Below are 19,233 nucleotides of genomic sequence, written 5' to 3'. Positions count from 1 at the left end.
ACTATGCCTGAATCTGCACACAGGGGTGCAGGGAGTAAAGTGAGTATTCCAACTCAGTGAGTAACAAATGTAAATAATGACTGAAAGTAAGAAAACATGTAAGGCACAAGTCATTCTATAATGAAACAGTAAAACCATTTAAAAGCAGTAAGACAATGAAAAGTCAAGTAAAATCCTCTTTCAATAAGTAAACAAGTAATTGACAGGTAATTAAGGTAAAGTAAACAAATAGAAGTTCGCTCATCGGGCACAGTATCAATAAATTCGCCCCTCGGGCAACATCTCAGAACAATACCAGCCCCTTGGGCTCAAACTCACATCACAATGGGTATCCGCTCTCACTGGGGGTGTGCAGACTCCTAGAGGGGCCCCTTACGACCCAAGCATAATAACAAGCCATCTCGTGGCATCAAACTATGCCCTCGGCCTCATATCAATCAAGCCACCTCGTGACGTACATATCTCAGGCCCTCGGCCTCAAATCAGTATCAGTGTTTCCTCACAACATAGGCCTTCGGCCGTACTCAGTCAAAAATCCTCACAAGCCCCTCGGGCAATAGTAAAATAGTGTTTCTTAGCCCAAACATTAATTAAAATGTCATTTAAGTATTAAAACTGAGTAAACATGGCTGAGTAGTAAAACAATGGAAAATAACATGACTGAGTTCAAGTATAAAGTCAAAACAGTGAGAAATATCAATAAAGATCTCCGAAAGGTTCAAATAGTTGGCACTAGGCCTAAATATGGCATTCAGCCCAAATAATGATGATAGCAATTAGTTTTCAGTCAAATATGCGGTAAAATCATCAATCGGGACGGACCAAGTCACAATCTCTAATAGTGCATGACCCCACACTCGTCATTAAGCGTGTGTCTCACCTCAATATAGCACTACGATGTGCAATTCCGGGGTTTCAAACCCTCAGAACATCATTTACAACCATTACTCACCTCGAACCGGTTAAATCTCTAGCTCGCGACGCCTTTGCCCCTCGAATTAGCCTCCACACGCGTCGAATCTATCCAAAATCAGAACGAGAACATCAAGGTATGCTAAGGGAATAAAGCCCAAGCGAAAACAATCAATAAAAGGCAAAAATCCCGAAATTACCAAACCCGACCCCAGGGTCCACATCTCGAAAGTCAGAAATTTTTACATCAATAGATTCCTCATCTCTCCACGAATCTATGCATATCAAGAACACTAAAATCGAAGTCCAAATGACCCCTCAAATCCTCCTTTAAAAGCCTCTTAAACTTAAGCCATAATCCTCCATTTTTGGCCCTTTAATTCCTTTAATTACAGCCTTAATCCATGAAATACTACCATAGAAATGTGTTTTAGGTCCAAAATTCTTACCTTAGCGAAGTTCCCTTGAAATCTCCCTTCCAAATCGTCCAAAAGCTCTCAAGTCGAAGTCAAAAATGGTGAAAACCTTCAAAAATCACGAAGGAAAGCTTATATATATTCTGCCTAGGGATACCCGCATCTGCGGTCCAAAATCCGCTTTTACGGTACCGCATTTGCGGTCCACCTTTTGCTTCTGCGGAATCACTTAACGGACCAAACACCGCATCTACGGTCCACTTTCCGCATCTGCGGCCATTCCATCGCATATGTGGCGCCGTGCCTGCGATCCCCAATCCGCAGGTGCGAAAATACCTAAAGCAGCAATATCAGCCGCTGCAACAAAATTCCAACCTCTCTGTTAACCATCCGAAATCACCCGAGGCCCCCGGGACCTCAACCAAAAGCACAAACATAACCCAATACCTTATACAAACTTGTTTCAATCATCAAAACACTTCAAACAACATCAAATCAACTAAAACACCTCGGATTCAAGCGTAAGTTTCTAAAATCTTCCAAATTTCGCTTTTGATCAAAAATCCAACCCAACCAAGTCCGAATAACTCGAAAATTTGCACATACATCCCAAATGACACGACGGAGCTACTGCAACTCTCGGAATTCCATTCCGACTCTTATATCAAAATCTCGCCTAAAAACCGGAAATCGCCAAAATATCAACTTCGTCAATGCAAGCCTAATTCTACTCCGAACCTCCAAAACCCGTTCTGATTACACTCCTAAGTCACGAATCACCTCCCGAAGCTAATCGAGCCATCATAATTCACATCCGAGTCCTCTAACATATAAGTCAATATCCGGTTGACTTTTCCAACTCAAACTCCCTTAAAAAAGACCAAGTATCTCATACCTTACCAAAATCATTCCGGATTCGATCCGACCAACCCGATACCACATAACACGGATAACAAAGCATAGAGAAGCAGAAATGAGGAAAACAGAGCGGTAACTCATGAGACGACTGGCCGGATCGTCACAGATAGTACCTTCAACCAAATATAATATAAATTTAATCTCACACGTTATTCACTTTATTCCATATACCAAACTTTCACTTAAAAGTTTAAATTGCACGGTCTCCACGCATTTTAAATTTTTTATGGACACTCATAAATACTTTAACGGGAAACAAGTGTAAAATTTCTTTTAAATTTCCGTGCCTAAGTTGATTGTCTTTAATTTTCTTCCTGAGAAATATTCACCATTTTTAACAATAACTAGTGTCAGTATCCACGCGATGCGCAATTGATTTGACAAAATATTAATCTTATAAAATTATGAACTAATATATTTTTATTTTAATAAATATTATTTTTTATTTTCTTATTTGATGTAGTATGCAGAAATATAACAAATCTATACAAAATCAAAGGATACACATCATATAGTAATCAAATAAATTATTGTCCCTTATTTATTTTTTATTAAATTAGCAAGTATTTAGTATTATCTATTTACTAATCTGATTTTTATAGTCTTGTCAATTGACTTAATATTTTGATACTACTTCACTTTTAATATAACATGGATATATATTTTCTTACTCTAAAAATATTTTTATTCTTAAAACTTATGTTATACGGTTCAAAATTCTCCAATTGTCTAAATTTATCAATAATATTTTTGAGAGTTATTTATTTATCTTTTATTTTTTAATTAATTCAAAATATAACTATAATAAAATTATCCTTATCCCCCTCTTTTCGTCATTTTTTTCTAGTATAATATTTGATTAATTTTCTCAATTTGTAAGTTACTGGTAATTTAAATGATGTAATATTTTATTTACTAAATTAAAATTTTAAATTCATCAAAACTATAAAGAGATAAGCCTTTTATTATTTGTATAAAAAAACTACCAGTATTTTTAAGAATTATTAATTTATTTATATATAATATGCTTATCTTATGTATAGATATAGATTTGAATGGACAGTTTTTTATAATTTATGTTTTTTATTATTAAATATTTTATTTTATTATTTTATAGATATTTAAATTCAAAAATAATAATCAATAACTAAATAATTAATTATTAACTTCTTTTGCCATGTGGCTTTTTTGTAACTACCACTTGACTTAAGGAGGGAGCTTATAATACGTAATTTTTATCTTTAAAATTAGTCAAAATAGGGGTATTATTTTTCTCTTTAAACGCAATTTTTATTAAAAAATTTATTAGTTAAAATAGGGCAGTAGGTCGTATCTTTAGAAAAATCTTATTTACTATATTCCCATTTAAATTAAAAAAATCTTCCTTTCAATTTAAATTAAATGTTATTGTACATATTGTCCTAAATTGCCAAATGACTTTATAATAGCTTGTCACTTGGCTTAACCACAATGCATACGTTATTCCTTTAATAGATATCAGCAGGCCATATATCTTTCGAAAAATCTTATTTACTATTTTCTCATTTAAATTAAAAAAAAATCTTACCTTTCATTTTAAAGTAAATGTTATTATATATATTGTCCTAAATTGCCAAATGGCTTTATAATAGCTTGCCACTTTGCTTAATCACAATACAAAAGTTATTTCTTTAATAGCTATATAGATTCAAATTATTTTATTTTAATTAAAAATTTCTTATTTTTTCAATTTAATATATTTATTACATTTATTTTTCAGTGTAAAACTTGATTTGACAGAATATTAATCTTATAAAATTATGAACTAATATATTTTTATTTTAATAAATATTAGTTTTTATTTTCTTATTAGTATGCAAAAATATAACAAATCTATACAAAATCAAAGGATACACATTATATAGTAATCAAAATAATTATTGTCCCTTATTTATTTTTTATTAAATTAGCAAGTATTTATTATTATTTATTTACTAATGTGATATTTATAACCTTGTCAATTGACTTAATATTTGATACTACTTCTCTTTTAATATAACATGGATATATATTTTCTTACTCTAGAAATATTTTTATTCTTAAAACTTATGTTATACTGTTCAAAATTCTCCAATTGTCTAAATTTATCAATAACATTTTTGAGAGTTATTTATTTATCTTTTATTTTTTAATTAATTCAAAATATAATTATCATAAGATTATCCTTATCCCCCTCTTTTCATCATTTTTTCTACTATAATATTTGATTAATTTTCTCAATTTGTAAGCTACTGATAATTTAAATAATACAATATTTTCTTACTAAATGAAATAATGTATCTTTAGAAAAATCTTATTTACTATCTTCCCTTTTAAATTAAAACAAAAAAAGAGTCTTACCTTTCAATTTAAATTAAATTTTATTATACATATTGTCCTAAATAACCAAATGGCTTTGTAATAGCTTGTCACTTTGCTTAACCACAATGCAAATATTATTTCTTTAATAGATATATAGATTCAAATTATTTTATTTTAATTCAAAATTTCTTATTTTATAATTTAATATATTTATTACATTTATTTTTACAGTGTAAAACTTGATTTGAACTACTTAAGAAAAGACGTGGATTTGGATTAAAGATTACTTGCGTTAATTAATTTTCTTCCTTCTTTCCATTAATTATTAAAGGGAAGTAGGTAAATCAAAATTTGAATTAATTTGTTTCCATTTTGATTTCAGTAATTAATCATCTCTTTGTTCTAAGCTTGCCAAGTAGCTTCTTAATAGTTAGCCACTTGATTTAACCACAATGCAAACTTTCTTGCTTTATATATATATATATATATATATATATATATATATATATATATATATATATATATATATATATTAATGCTTCATTTTAAACTTATTTAATACTTAACTGTACAATTTAAAACTATAAACAGGTACTCGAAAATATTATAAACAGGTAAAAAGGAAATTTCTTATTATTTCTTCCTTTTCCTCGTTATTTATGGCATATTTCACCAAGAAAAGGAAAATTCCAGCATTGTTACTTTCCCTTCCTAGATATTCCCTTGCGGCATTCAGTTAACCATTGAAGCAGTTAAAGTAAAAGATGTTCCAACGGTGAAATCATAAGGAGACAAAAGTTGTGTGGGTGGTGAAAACAAAGTAAATATTAAGCGTCAGATTTTGCAGTACTTTTCCCCTTCATTGATTTCATAAATAGACAACAGACACAGCTGTATTTGTACTCTAGTGTGATCTTTCATCTCCACCCACAAGATTTTGTTTGATATTTGTATTGTTATAAAAGTTTTGAATTAAAGAAAATTAACTAAAATATTCTTTTAGTTTTAATTTATATGAATTTTTTTTAGTTCGTGTAAAAAAAAATAATGATTGTTTTTTATATTTAGAAATAATTTACTTTATGCAATATTTCTTCCGTCTCATATTAACAGTTATAGTTATTAAAAATAGTTATAAATTATTTTTCATTTTAGAAGGTCAAGACAAAATTGATTATTTTTTTGCTTTTGTACCCTTAGTAATAATTATTCTTGAAAATGGAAATAACACATAAATAAAATAATTATTCAATGAAGAGAGATTATATCTTAAGGTATAAATAAGAGTAGAATAGTCTAATCTCTTTTCTAATTAATATATTTCTTAAGAGACGTGTAAAAGAGAAACACGACACATAATATGAGACAGATGGAGTAATTTATAGCCACAAAAATATATGTGCCTCATTTTACATCACAAGTTTAAAAGTCTTTTTTTAAACTACGTGTTCAGTCAAATAAGTTCACATAAATTAAAACGAACGGAGCGATAAGTTTAATGTTGAACTATTTCTAAAATAAAAAATGTATTGTTCTTTTGTTGAATAAATTAATAAGAAAAATATGTTATATAAAAAAAAAAGAATATATATATATATATATATATATATATATATATATATATATATATATATATATATATATTGATAATAATAAGGACCGACTGAGTCCATTCTTATGTTATTTTTAAAAATAAATTAATAAAAAAACATAAGGATATTTTTTCTATCCGTGTGTATTTCTTTTATGAATAAAAAAAGAAATAATAACACGTTAATTATTAATAATTTTTTCTATCCTTGTGTAATTCTTTTTATTGATAAAAAAAATTTCGCTTAAACTGAAAAATAATACGTTAATTATCATATTTATCAAATTAATCAATTAAAAATTGTCATAAAAACTACCTATATTTACTCTATTTGTAATTTAATTATCTAAATAGTTTTTTATAGGTAAGTACATACTCACACCAAAAAATACTCCCATCAACTGTCCTTGAAGATTCCTCGCCCTTTCACTTTTCCCCACCCACCACCTATTTTTTCCCACTTGTTTAATCATTTCTTTAATAATTTTATTTCCTTTTGCCCACCTTTTTCTGCCTTTAAATTAACCTACAACCTCAAAGACCATTCCTTCCTCTTCTCCTCCTCCTCTCCTTTGCTTGCATTTTCAGTTTCTTCAGCTATTTTTACTCTGTTTTCTGACCTCTTCTTCTTTGGCTTTCTTGTTTTCTCCGCTATTCTGCTCCTTTTAGGCTATTTAATTTCTGGGTTTCTAGTCTTTTTGGCTGAAACCCATTAAAGATCCAATCTTTTTATAGATTTGCAAAAGAACTCTCTGTTTCTGTGGTATGAAAAATTAATGCTAAATATTGATCTGTTATTCATGAACCAAATTCATGTCTCCTGTTCTTAGTGAAATCCTTCGTTCCGGTTATATAATCAGTTCTTCACTTAGACGCAGAACCCATCTTGTTCAATCTTTCTCTGTTTGTTTCCTCTACTGGTTCTACGTTTTCTCAGAAATCATCACTTCCCCATAATTATCTATATAGTTAATTATATCTAGTTTTACCATTAATTAGTACTACTTTTATTTGCTTGGTCCTGTGTTTTTTTCTTGGTACTAATATTTGTTCAACAGCCCAAGAAAATAAAACAGAGGCTAAAAGTTTTAAAGGTGTAAATATATATATATATAGAATATTGTGATGGCTACATCTAGTGGAAATTCAACTGGATCTACTCAGATTTTGAACTCAGGTTCTGAAGAAGATTTGCAGGTTTCAATGTTAGATGAAAGGAAAAGAAAGAGAATGCTATCAAATCGTGAATCAGCAAGAAGATCAAGGATGAGAAAACAGAAACATCTTGATGATTTAATTGGCCAAGTTGCGCAACTGAAAAAGGAAAACAACAACATCCTTAGCAACATCAACTTGACAAGTCAACAGTACGCTAATGTTGAAGCAGAGAACTCTGTTTTAAGAGCTCAGATGATTGAACTTAGTCAAAGGTTGCAATCTCTTAATGAAATCCTCAGTTACATCAATTCCAACAACAACAATAATAATAATAATAACGGAGTTTTTGAAACTCATCATCATTATCAGGAGGATATGATGAATAATTCATGGAATTTGATGTATGTTAATCAGCCAATTATGGCTTCTGCTGATATGCTTTATCAGTATTAATATTAAAAAAATATATTAGGAATAATTATCACCATTAACTGTTTTAATGGTGGTGTTGTTCAATTAATGGTGGTTGTGATGATGAGTGGAAGGAAGAATGGAAGGGTTATTTTATTACTAGTATCTTTATTATTATTTGGTTTTATTGTTACTTTATTTTAAGCAATATGAGCAGTAGATCTGAGTAATATTATGAGTTATGAGGATTATTAGAATGATTTAAGATGAGTTGACTGGTCTTTTGGGCATGTAAAAAGGGTCAGGTGTTTGATATATTGGAATGAATGGTTGTGAATGCACTATGTTTCTCTTTTTAATAAATTGTTTCTATGTACTATATTCCTTTTTTTCTTTTAATTTTGTTTTATTTTATTTTTGATGTGATCCCTTATATTTTCTCCAATTTTTCTTAGCTCTCCAAATTGCTTCTGATGATCATAATATATTTCATCGAGTCTGTGTTATGTTGCTAATAAGTTGCCTAATTTCTTAATACTTTGAGATGATGAGATCCAAGAATTTTCCGAAATTCTTAATTACTTTAAGATCCAAACAAATACGGTTACTGTCCTCTTTCATTATGTCTCTGGAAAAAGTACAAAGATGAAGATCTCTTAAGAATTTATACAGAGTTAGATATTTTTGCACCAAATCAATGAAAATTTGGCAAGTGGCTTCTACATATACTCTTTATCACTTATGAATAATTAATTAATACGTGTTTCACTTTAATTTTTCACTTAACAATAAGCATTGAGTGTGATTAATTTTTTTTCGATATAGACTTCAAGAGGTATATACAATAATAATAATATACCTAGTATAATCTCACAAGTGAAATTTCGGTGAGTGTAGTATGTAGGGAGTTTTATCTCTATCTTGTGCAGAGAAATTGTGTCCGATAGACCCTCGGCTCAAAGCAAGTATGCATTGAGTTTTAATCATAATATATACAAGTTGATATTAATTTGAAGGTTTAGTGGTGTACGTTCTTTATTGAATAAATTAAGTTATAATTTAGTACTCTTGGACAGGCTTAACTTAATGTACCAAAACCGTGTGGTATATTAAATGAAATGCTAATTTTAAAAATCTTGCAGCTACATACACATCTAGTAGTCCTTTGTCCTTCACTAAGAATCAGAGAGATACTGCTTGAACTTAGCATTGATTGTATATTTACTACAGTACTATTTACCAAACCAATTCAAAGTTACTTACGTATAGCTTTAGGAAATATTGTTCACACGTGATATTTTCTAAATAACCGTCACGTCCTTAGTTGTTAACCAAGTATACGTGCGACACTTGACAACTCGCTCACGATCTTGTACAACTTGCTCACGTTTTTGCTATGTCAAGTCAGTCTTGCTACACTCAAGATCGCTAAGAGAATGGAAGAAAGAACACAAGAGAATTGTTAAAGGAAGCTTTTTATTAGGGAGAACTTGAATTGTTTGCTTGGTGAATTACAAATGAATGACCCCCTTTATATACTAGTTTCTTAGGGGCTAGTGTGTAAATATTAATTATTACACAAGTCCTTGATATTTACAAGATAATGACTTTTTCTAGAATTCTCTACAAGCCTAGAAGATTCCAAGGATCTAGGTTCTTCCTAAGGAAATGTCCATACCTCTCTAGAATCTTCTCACAAATGCTAGCCTTCTTCTTATGTAAGCTTCCACATGGCATTAATATATGCCAAAATGGCGCCTATGTGGCATGATGACATGGCGGGTCATCACACTCTCCCCCACCTAATATTGCGACGACCGCGGCGCAATGCTGCTGCATAAACTCTCGGATCTTATCTTTGAATTGCCACAAGTCTTCATATTGTTCCCACGTGGCCTCCTCCGGTGATTGCCTTTTCCAATGGACGAGGAACATAGCGGTGGCTTTTTGCCCTTGTTTTCGCCTGGCCTGGTAATCTATGTTAGCCTCAATCTCCCGATCATGTGAGGCGATGATAGCCATTGGTACTCGACTTGATTGGCCCCTACTCTGATCATCCTTATCTTCATGATATGGCTTAAGCATGCTGGCATGGAAGACAGGGTAGATCTTAAGATACGATGGCATGTCAAGCTTGAATGAGATCTTGCCTACCTTGCCGACGATCTTAAATGGCCCCTCATACTTGCGAATTAGATTCTGATGCATGCCCCGTAGTGCTTTGAACTGTCTTGGGTTAAACTTCACCGTGACCATGTCCCCAACTCTATAGTTCGTGGGACGCCGCTTACGGTCCGCAAGCTTCTTCATCTTCTTAGCTGCCTTATCCAAGTAAGACTTAGCAGTGTCGAGCTGTTCCTCCCATCCTTTGGCCATATGATAAGCCCCCCAAACTCTTTCCCTCGAACACGACTGGTAATGAATATGGAGTTTGTGGTTGTTGGCCTGTGGCTAGCTCAAATGGTGTCCGCCCTGTGGACTCACTCCGCTGCAAGTTATAAGAGAATTGGGCAATGTCTAGGAGCCTTGCCCAATCTTTATGATGCGCGCTTACATAATGCCTCAAGTCGCATTCTAGTAAGGCATTGACCCGTTCTGTTTGTCCATCCGTCTGTGGGTGAAAACTAGTAGAAAAGTGCAGTTCCGTGCCAAGTATGTCGAACAACTCTCTCCAAAAGTTCCCAGTGAAGCGGGGGTCTCGATCACTGATGATATGCCTTGGTAAGCCCCAATACTTTACCACATTCTTAAAGAATAGCTTGGCGGCTTCCTTAGCTGTGCAACCCGGTGAGGCGGGCATGAAGGTGGCATATTGGGAAAATCTATCCACGGCCACCATAATAGTACCATAACCGTCGGACTTCGGTAGGCAAGTAATAAAGTCCATAGTCACGCTCTCCCATGGATGCTCTGCAACTGGTAGTGGCTTCCAAAGTCCTCCGGGCTGTTGTTGCTCCACCTTGTCCTACTGACATACAAGACAAGTCTGCACATAACATTCTATATCATCTCGCATGTGTGGCCAATAGTAGACTGACTCAACCAAGGCCTTGGTGCGATATTGACCTGGATGACCAGCCCACATTGCACCATGACTCTCCCTTATGATCCACCGTCTAATGTCCCCAAACTTAGGCACGTAGACCCGCCGACCTGTGGTAAGTAGTAGGCCGTCTTCTATCCAAAACCTTCTCGTCTTGCCTTTGTTGGCTAACTCGATAAGCTGTTTGGATGCTAGATCATGTTGCATGCCTTCTTTTATAGCCTCCCGAATATCCCATCTCGCTGAAGTGATTGCAGCAAGCTCGGCTTTCCGGCTCAAGGCATCGGCTACAACATTACCTTTTTCCGGCTTATACTCTAGTGCATAATCAAACTCGACCAAGAAATCCTGCCACCTAGCCTGCTTTGGTGTGAGCTTCTTCTGTGTCTGAAAGTAGCTAGTAGCCACATTATCAGTCTTGACCACGAACCTCGACCCGAGCAGATAATGTCTCCATGTACGAAGGCAATGCACAATGGCAGTCATTTCCTTCTATTGCACCGTGTAATACCGCTCCATCTCATTTAACTTGCGGCTCTCAAATGCTATGGGATGCTTATCCTACATCAGGACACCCCCAATGGCGAAGTCTGAGGCATCTGTGTGCACCTTAAATGTCTTGGCAAAGTCAGGTAACGCCAAGACTTGCTCTTCTGTTACATCTGTCTTAAGGCCTTCAAATGCCTTTTGACAATGCTCCGTCCAAACCCATGGCTTGTTCTTCTTTAGCAACTCAGTCAATGGTGCGGCCTTTGCTGAATATCCACTAATGAACCGGCGATAGTAGTTAACAAGGCCAAGGAAGGATCTCAACTCAGTTACCTTTATGGGTGCCTCCCACTCCTGGATAGCACGTACCTTAGCATCATCCATGTGTAGCTCGCCATTGCTAATGACATGGCCCAAGAAGTGCACATTTGATTGCGCGAACTCACATTTGTCCCTTTTGATGTATAGCTCATTCTCTCGCAAGACTTGGAAAACCTTCCGTAAGTGCTCCATATGCTCCTCCAAGGTGTTGTTGTAGATGACTATGTCGTCTAGGTAGACTACCACGAACTGATCAAGGTAGGGATGAAAGATCTTGTTCATAAGGGTGCAAAATGTGGCCGGTGCATTGGTTAAGGCGAAAGGCATCACCAACCACTCAAAGGCTCCATATCTCGTCACACATGCTGTCTTTGGCTCATCCCCTTCCGCAATGTGAACCTGGTAGTAGCCCTTTCGAAGATACACCTTGGTAAAGTACTTGGCTTGCCTAAGTCTATCAAACAAATCAGCAGTAAGTGATATCGGGTACTTATTCTTCACTGTAACCTTATTAAGTGCTCGGTAGTCTATGCACAAGCACATCGATCCATCCTTCTTCTTCTGGAACAATACTGGTGCACCGAAAGGTACCTTTGATGGGCGAATATGACCAGCATCCAACAACTCTTGCAATTGTTTCTTGAGCTCCTCCAGCTCGGGCGGTGCCATACGATATGGGGCAAATGCGGGTGGTTTAGCCCCTGGCTCCAACTAAATCTTGTGATCCACCTCTCGCCTAGGTGGCAAGTGCTTAGGCAACTCCTAGGGAATGACATCTTTGTTCTCCTCAAGCAACTTCTCTATGCAAGGCGGCATTGTCTCTTGAAAATTCTTGTCTTCCTCTAGACTTGCAATGGTTGCCACGAACGTGGGCTCCCCCTTCTTGATCCCCTTGACAACCTGCATAGCTGAGAGTCGTGCTTGGATCTGTTCGTGTGGCATAGTCACTGTAGGTACCATGCATGCTCCTTCTCGCTCCATAACCAAGAGACGTTGGAGGTAGGGGTCGATTAAAGTATGACAATGTCTAAAGAACTCTTGCCCCAGTATGATGTCAAAGATATCCATAGCGGTTACGGTAAAGTTTGTCATACCTTTCCAAGTTCCCAATTTGGTACCAACTCCATTAGCTACCCCACGAGCATTCTATATCTCGGCATTCACGGTCTTGACGCGAGAGTTAGTTGGAGCAAGCTTCAATTCTAGTCTCTTTGCGTCAGCCTCAATCACGAAATTATGAGTTGCTCCAGTGTCCACCATTGTACGAACACCTTTGAACACCTTTGTGCATCACGAACACCTTTGAACACCAAGGGTTTGGGAGCCTCGATCTTGGCCTCCCTCGTTACCACAACATTGCTGGCTACCTTGGTCACGCCAGCATTGACATAATCCTCGAGTGACTCTATCTTTGCCTTCATAGCATCGATAGTACTCAAAGCCTCCATGAGTCTGCACTCTAAGGCAATGATGGTTTGCCTTAGTTCCATCTCAATCTGTGTACGTCCCTCCAAGTCATTTCGGATACTCTCAATCTCTTCAAGAGTGTGCCCCTCAAGAACGTTAAGGGTGCCTTCCACCTTCCCCAAGCGTTGGCCAAAGATCTCCACGGCGTCCATCCCCGCGTTCATCTTCATCACCCACTCTTTACCGAGCGAGACGTCCTCTGGAAGGACCTCTACCTCATCCTCGCTCGCATCAGTGGCAGATAGTTCTTGGGATGTAAGCCCTTCGTTTGACACAACCTCAGGTGGCACCTCCTGGCTCTGGTTGGTGGCATTCCTCTTTTTGCTACAGCCGATCTTGCCAGCAGCATCCTGGATGATGTTGGCTTGGGTGTTGGCAGCGTTAATTTCTCCGTCGTTTGCCATTCCCTTAGTTGAAACCTTCGCTCTGATACCACGTTGTCACGTCTTTAGTTGTTAACCAAGTACACGTGCGACACTTGACAACTCGCTCACGATTTTGCACAACTTGCTCACGTTCTTGCTATGTCAAGTCAGCCTTGCTACACTCAAGATCGCTAAGAGAATGGAAGAAAGAACACAAGAGAATTGTTAAAGGAAGCTTTTTATTAGGGAGAACTTGAATTGTTTGCTTGGTGAATTACAAATGAATGGCCCCTTTTATATACTAGTTTCCTTGGGGCTAGTGTGTAAATATTAATTATTACACAAGTCCTTGATATTTACAAGATAAGAGCTTTTTCTAGAATTCTTTACAAGCCTAGAAGATTTTAAGGACTTTCCTAGCAAATCCATAAGGATCTAGGTTCTTCCTAAGGAAATGTCCATACCTCTCTAGAATCTTCTTACAAATGCTAGCCTTCTTCTTATGTAAGCTTCCACATGGCATTAATATATGCCAAATGGCGCCTATGTGGCATGATGGCATGGCGGGTCATCACATAACAGCTTAAAAATCTAGATATTTTTTCCTATAAAAGATTTCATGATTGGACATATGACTGTTGAATTTTCACTAAAAGGGTGTCAAAATATAAAAAATTAAACATACAAAAAATCCAAGGAGATTCAATATATAGTAAATATGCATAGAATTAAAAATTTATCTAGTAATACAGTGTAATTTTTCGGCGAATAAGTGTCGGTTGACAACCCTTGGTTATTTCAATATTTGGCAAAGCTATAAAGTGCTTTAAACAAGCCAAAACTAATAAGCTAGGCAACCCCAACTTATTATTTTTTTACTTAAAAACTATTTTTGCTGAAAAGTTACTTTTTTTGAAAAGTTACTTCTTTTAAGCCAATCCAAACGTACTCTATATGTGGCTCCGCTATTGTGACATACCATCGAAAAAGATTAAAACCCAACAAAATGACATTGTATAGCCGCTCTTAAAATAATAGTCGAAAAATATATTTTTTTTGTATATATATACGTTATATATGTTATATATAAAAATTATATAAATTTTATACATTTCTTCGGCTACCGAATGTAAATAGTTTCTGAGGCGGGCTAAAAGTGATATCTCTTTAAAAAAAAGTGTGGCTTATTAGTTATTTTGAGAACATGAGTAAATATAATTTGTTAGTTGCTTTCAATCATAGAACAGAATGTTTGTGTTTTAACATTAATAATATTTCTACATAATTCCTTTTGGCCTTTATAATTATTTACTTTTTTCATCTTAATTGAGCAGTCATGAGGGTGTATGCTTAGTGCTCAAGCAAATTAACATTCTGTAATTTACTGCTTTATTCTTGAAGTTACAATCATTAAGTGGGATGCCAAAGTAAAGCAAAAGGTAATTTATTTTTAAACAGACATTGCGTCTCACTGATGGAAAATTAATAATGATGACTAATCCTGCATAATATTGCGTAAAGAATTGCTCTTAATATAGCGTTACGTACAGAATTCAAGTGGTTGTCATATATCCTTTTTCATTTGTCTACGTCCCCTTTATTATAAATCAAATAAAACTTAAGGAAATAAGCACTCAATAAGCCAAAATCTTTATAACTTTTATATATATGAGTTCATCTATATACGTGCTAGTCTTTATGAACGTGCGTTGCACGATAATAATAACACGTACATAAATATTCAAAATAGATTGCAAAATATGGTACTATGAAATATACTGGGTTTGATAGGGTAATTACTGTTCTTAAGAAATTTAAGTATTTCAATTATATTGTTGCAGGAATGGTAGCAAAATTTTTCTAGGATTTTACAAAGCCAATGGAAGTCGAATTTCAACAATTAACTCAAATTTTCTCCCAGATTTTTTTATGTGTTGTAAAAAATAGTAGTGAGAAGAAGAAGGAATTCAAAACGATTATTGTGTTTGATTTGGAACAGTACCAAATATTTATAATGTCTTTAGGTGTCTGTTAAAAAATGAATGAGTTTTATAACTATTTAAGACAACCTTTGGGAAGAGGCACTTTGCAATAACCACTTCTTTAGAAATTAAAAGTCATCTTTTTGGATTTAAAATCTGTTAAAAATGTTTTGTATAAATAAATATTTTTTTTTAATTAAGATGGGAACTAAAAGATATAATTAATTTCAGGCTATTTAAATTTTTACTCAATTCCCATAGAATATTCAGACTGCATGTGTTCATCTATTTGCTGTTAGATTCTTGCTCATCAAACCCGATAAAGACTTGAAAAATATTAGTAGTAAAACATTTATATTTGGGAGTGATATAGCAGTAGAGACACGCATTAAAACAAAGAATACAGACACTCCTTAACTTGTATCATAAACTTGAAATCTTTAGAAGGAAAGAATTAGGATTCTATCTTGTACAAGGAAAGTTAGCGTTGAGGTGTTGATATCCAAGAAGAATTAGAAATTCTATCCTCTAGCAAGCATGTTGGAAGTGATGATATAGAGTCCTAAAAGAATTATACTCAATACTACAATTTTATCCAATATCATATTGCTTCTTTAAAGAAATAATTTAGGGCATAAAAGTCAATCAATATGTCAAGAATATTTTGTCGTTAACATTTAGTGTTAGAATATTTGTGCTTTTATAATAATATAAATATAGATTATTCTCTATGTTCTTGCGACACACGAATATATTTAATGACGGAGAAAGGTTAAAGAATAGAGACTCAAGTAAATCTTCTTCATTTGTAAATTATATTTACAAATAGAGCAAAATTAAATTTCTTTAATTATGTATAAGTTGTTAAAATCCCTTGACATAAAAGAAAATTCAAGTAAAGAGGTAAAGTGGTTTAGAATATCTTGTGTGAATATTACGAAGTGCGTATCAAAAATTATAAAATTTCAGTTGAATAGATATTCTGAATTGTTATTCATATGTACAAAATTTAATAACAATTTAAAACAAAGGGTAGCAGCAACAGTCTTGAATATTCGTGAGCAGAATATTCTCAAAGTGTCACAATAATGAATTCTCAATTTATGTTTGATTTTTCTTTTTCTTCCATAATTGTGCTTCATATCCACGTTGAAACACTTATTAATTAATTAAGTGATATATTTAGTTGCAAATTCCAAGTTAGTTTGACCCAAAATCAACTTTGTAGGCTTGTCAAGTGTAGTTTAAATGAGAAAAGAATTCGAGCCTTAGGTGATTTACAATTGTATCATCAACCTCAAGTTATATAAATATTTAAGATTATAAAAGTCGATCAATATTTCGAGGATATTTTAGTCGTCCAACATTTAACATAAATTACTCGTGTTTTTATAATAATATATATGATTTCATTTAGACAAGCTATATAGCGAATGTACCAATATTTATGTTTTGAACAAGACAAATATACATATTTAGAAATTCAAAAAATAACCATCAGTTGAACTTCTTGAGATTCACTTATATGAGGAATTGGTCCAACATAGTAATATTATTTAACTTCTCAAATAGTAATTACGTCATTAAAATTACGAAAGATATATGATGGTTTTTTTTTTAATCTTTCTGATAACACCAGCAGTGAATTTGAGTTGTTTTCCTCCAATTTCTTTTCGTAAGTAGTATGTATATTTTAGACAGCGATTGCATAATAAAACTTATAACAGAGGCAACAACTACCAACAAAAATGGTACTCCTACGTTTTAACAGGATAAATACATATTTAGAAAGTAGAAACTATAGAATATACCATCAACAATTTCTTAAAATCCACTAATGTACTTAGAAAGACTGGTTGTGACGAAAGCAGCAACTAGTCTTTCTATTTCAGGGAAAGGATTGCGTCAATGTGGAAATAAAGAAAATGTTGATATATTAAAGAATGTTTTTTTTTTGTTAATATCATGGTTATGAAATGATGAAGCTTGTGGCCAGCCATTAAAGGAGGGCACACTTCACATTAAGAAATTTTTGGTGTCACTGTTCTTGGTCTAATCTTCATTATATTAATTAGTGGATCCCTAACTTGCTTTGAATGACTTTATAAACCAGCTAAAAGCTACAGAGATATATTTTATGCAAGAGCAAGATGGATATTTTTTTTTATCTAACAACATAATTGATGGCAACAAACATTTAATTAAGCTTAAATTGATCTTCTTTTTAATTTTTAAATTATTGTTGATGTAACGTCATCTGGTTGGGAGGCATGGTAATGACATGCAACTATACATTGTTAAAGAAGTGGTCCAAAGGGTAGATTAGAGAGGGATGGACAACTATAGGAAATTAGCATAAATAATTAATGACCTAATTTAGTTTTTTTTTAAAAAAAATATTTTATTAATACTAAAGATGAAAATTTCCTAAATAGTTCTTGAGTGAATTGTGGAAATAAGTTGAAACACAAAGTGTAAGGAATTATTTTAAGTTATTCTCAGTTTAATCATATCCCCTAAGACACAAATGATACAATTCTAATCTTATCATTTCAGTATTATTGAGGATGTAGTATGACACGTAAATAGGCATTTTCGACATGATATTATATGATGTCCATGAAAAGACAATAATTTTCAAGAGTTAGGTAATATGTGATGTTGAAATGTTTAACCTGTTATTTGAAAATATTGAATTTTTTTGGGTGTATTTCATGCTTTTCTGAAGTTGGTGGGATGTGTTTAGGCAGCGACCTCAAAAAATCTTTTAATGGCAAAACCAAACTCAAACTCAAGCATATTCCTTTTTTTTTTTCACTTTAAATTCCTATTTACTTCTTAATCCATTAGTTATATTTTAGATAATAAAAAAAATGCTTTTCTTTTTGTCCTTTTTAAGTGTCTAGATAAAATTGTTGGAAAATTGTATACAAATTTGTTGTTGTAAGTGATTAGCGTGGAGTCCATTATTTTGTATTTCAAAGACAGTAGTTTTATGTTTTTAGTGTTTTGATTTTTAAATTAATTATTTTGAGAAATAAAACAATTGTTCAAGTGATGCTCACATGAATGTGACCGGTACTTGTTTACCGGGCCGAATTTAGGCATTTTTACATTCCTATATCATATAGGAAACCTTATTACCCTCAATGTTTAAGGTTTGATATAATTACATTTAGTATACCAAATTACCAATTCTATACCATAGTGTATTTTAAGGGTACAATTAATGCAGCATATATCCCTCCTTAATTCAAGGTACCATATATCACACCCCTCCCATGTTTCTCTCTCCCAAACTGTCACCCTTACCCACGTTTTACTCAAACACACGTTCTTTTTACCCCCTTTTCCTCTTCTAAAACCGCAGAAATATCGTTAACCCATCATTAAAGTTCAATTTAAATTTTTTTCGTCTACATTCAGTGAAAAAAATGCTATGTCTTTTACGTCAAAACCCCACGCCCTACACTGGAAATGGGTCTCGATTGGCAGCCTCAGGTTACAAAAACTTCATAAATGGCAATGTCTTTTACTGCAGAGTAACTTTCAGTATGTACTTCTGTTTCATGCAAACTAATTGACTTAGTTGGCTAGTCAAGATCTGAAGAGCTCCTTGTTTTCAACTTTTTTTTTTAAATTTAATCTATGACCACCGACTCCTTTTTGGTTATTTGCCATTTGTTTAACTAGAAAGAATTTCCCTGGTAATTGTTTTTGTTTTTATCTCTTTAGGGGTGTGGATATTGATTTTTAAAGTTAAACCGGATTTTCGACATAATTGTGTTTTTTGCAGAAGATTTGTAGAAGTTTTAGTCGT

At 33.5% G+C, this 19,233-nt stretch overlaps 1 protein-coding gene across 1 annotated transcript; it reads left to right on the top strand.

The window, feature by feature from the left end:
• Positions 1-6,703: 6,703 nt before the first annotated feature.
• Positions 6,704-8,087, top strand: LOC107781073 (bZIP transcription factor 44-like). Its single transcript, XM_016601705.2, has one exon. The coding sequence runs from the start codon at positions 7,303-7,305 to the stop codon at positions 7,786-7,788; it is 486 nt and encodes a 161-aa protein (XP_016457191.1). The 5' UTR covers positions 6,704-7,302; the 3' UTR covers positions 7,789-8,087.
• The last annotated feature ends 11,146 nt before the right edge of the window (positions 8,088-19,233 follow it).

Source organism: Nicotiana tabacum, chromosome 16 (assembly GCF_000715075.1).
Source record: "Nicotiana tabacum cultivar K326 chromosome 16, ASM71507v2, whole genome shotgun sequence".
In the NCBI taxonomy this organism is placed as follows: Eukaryota; Viridiplantae; Streptophyta; class Magnoliopsida; order Solanales; family Solanaceae; genus Nicotiana; species Nicotiana tabacum.
The sequence above is the reverse complement of the archived record's forward strand: the minus strand, read 5'-3'. Positions and strand labels throughout refer to the sequence as shown.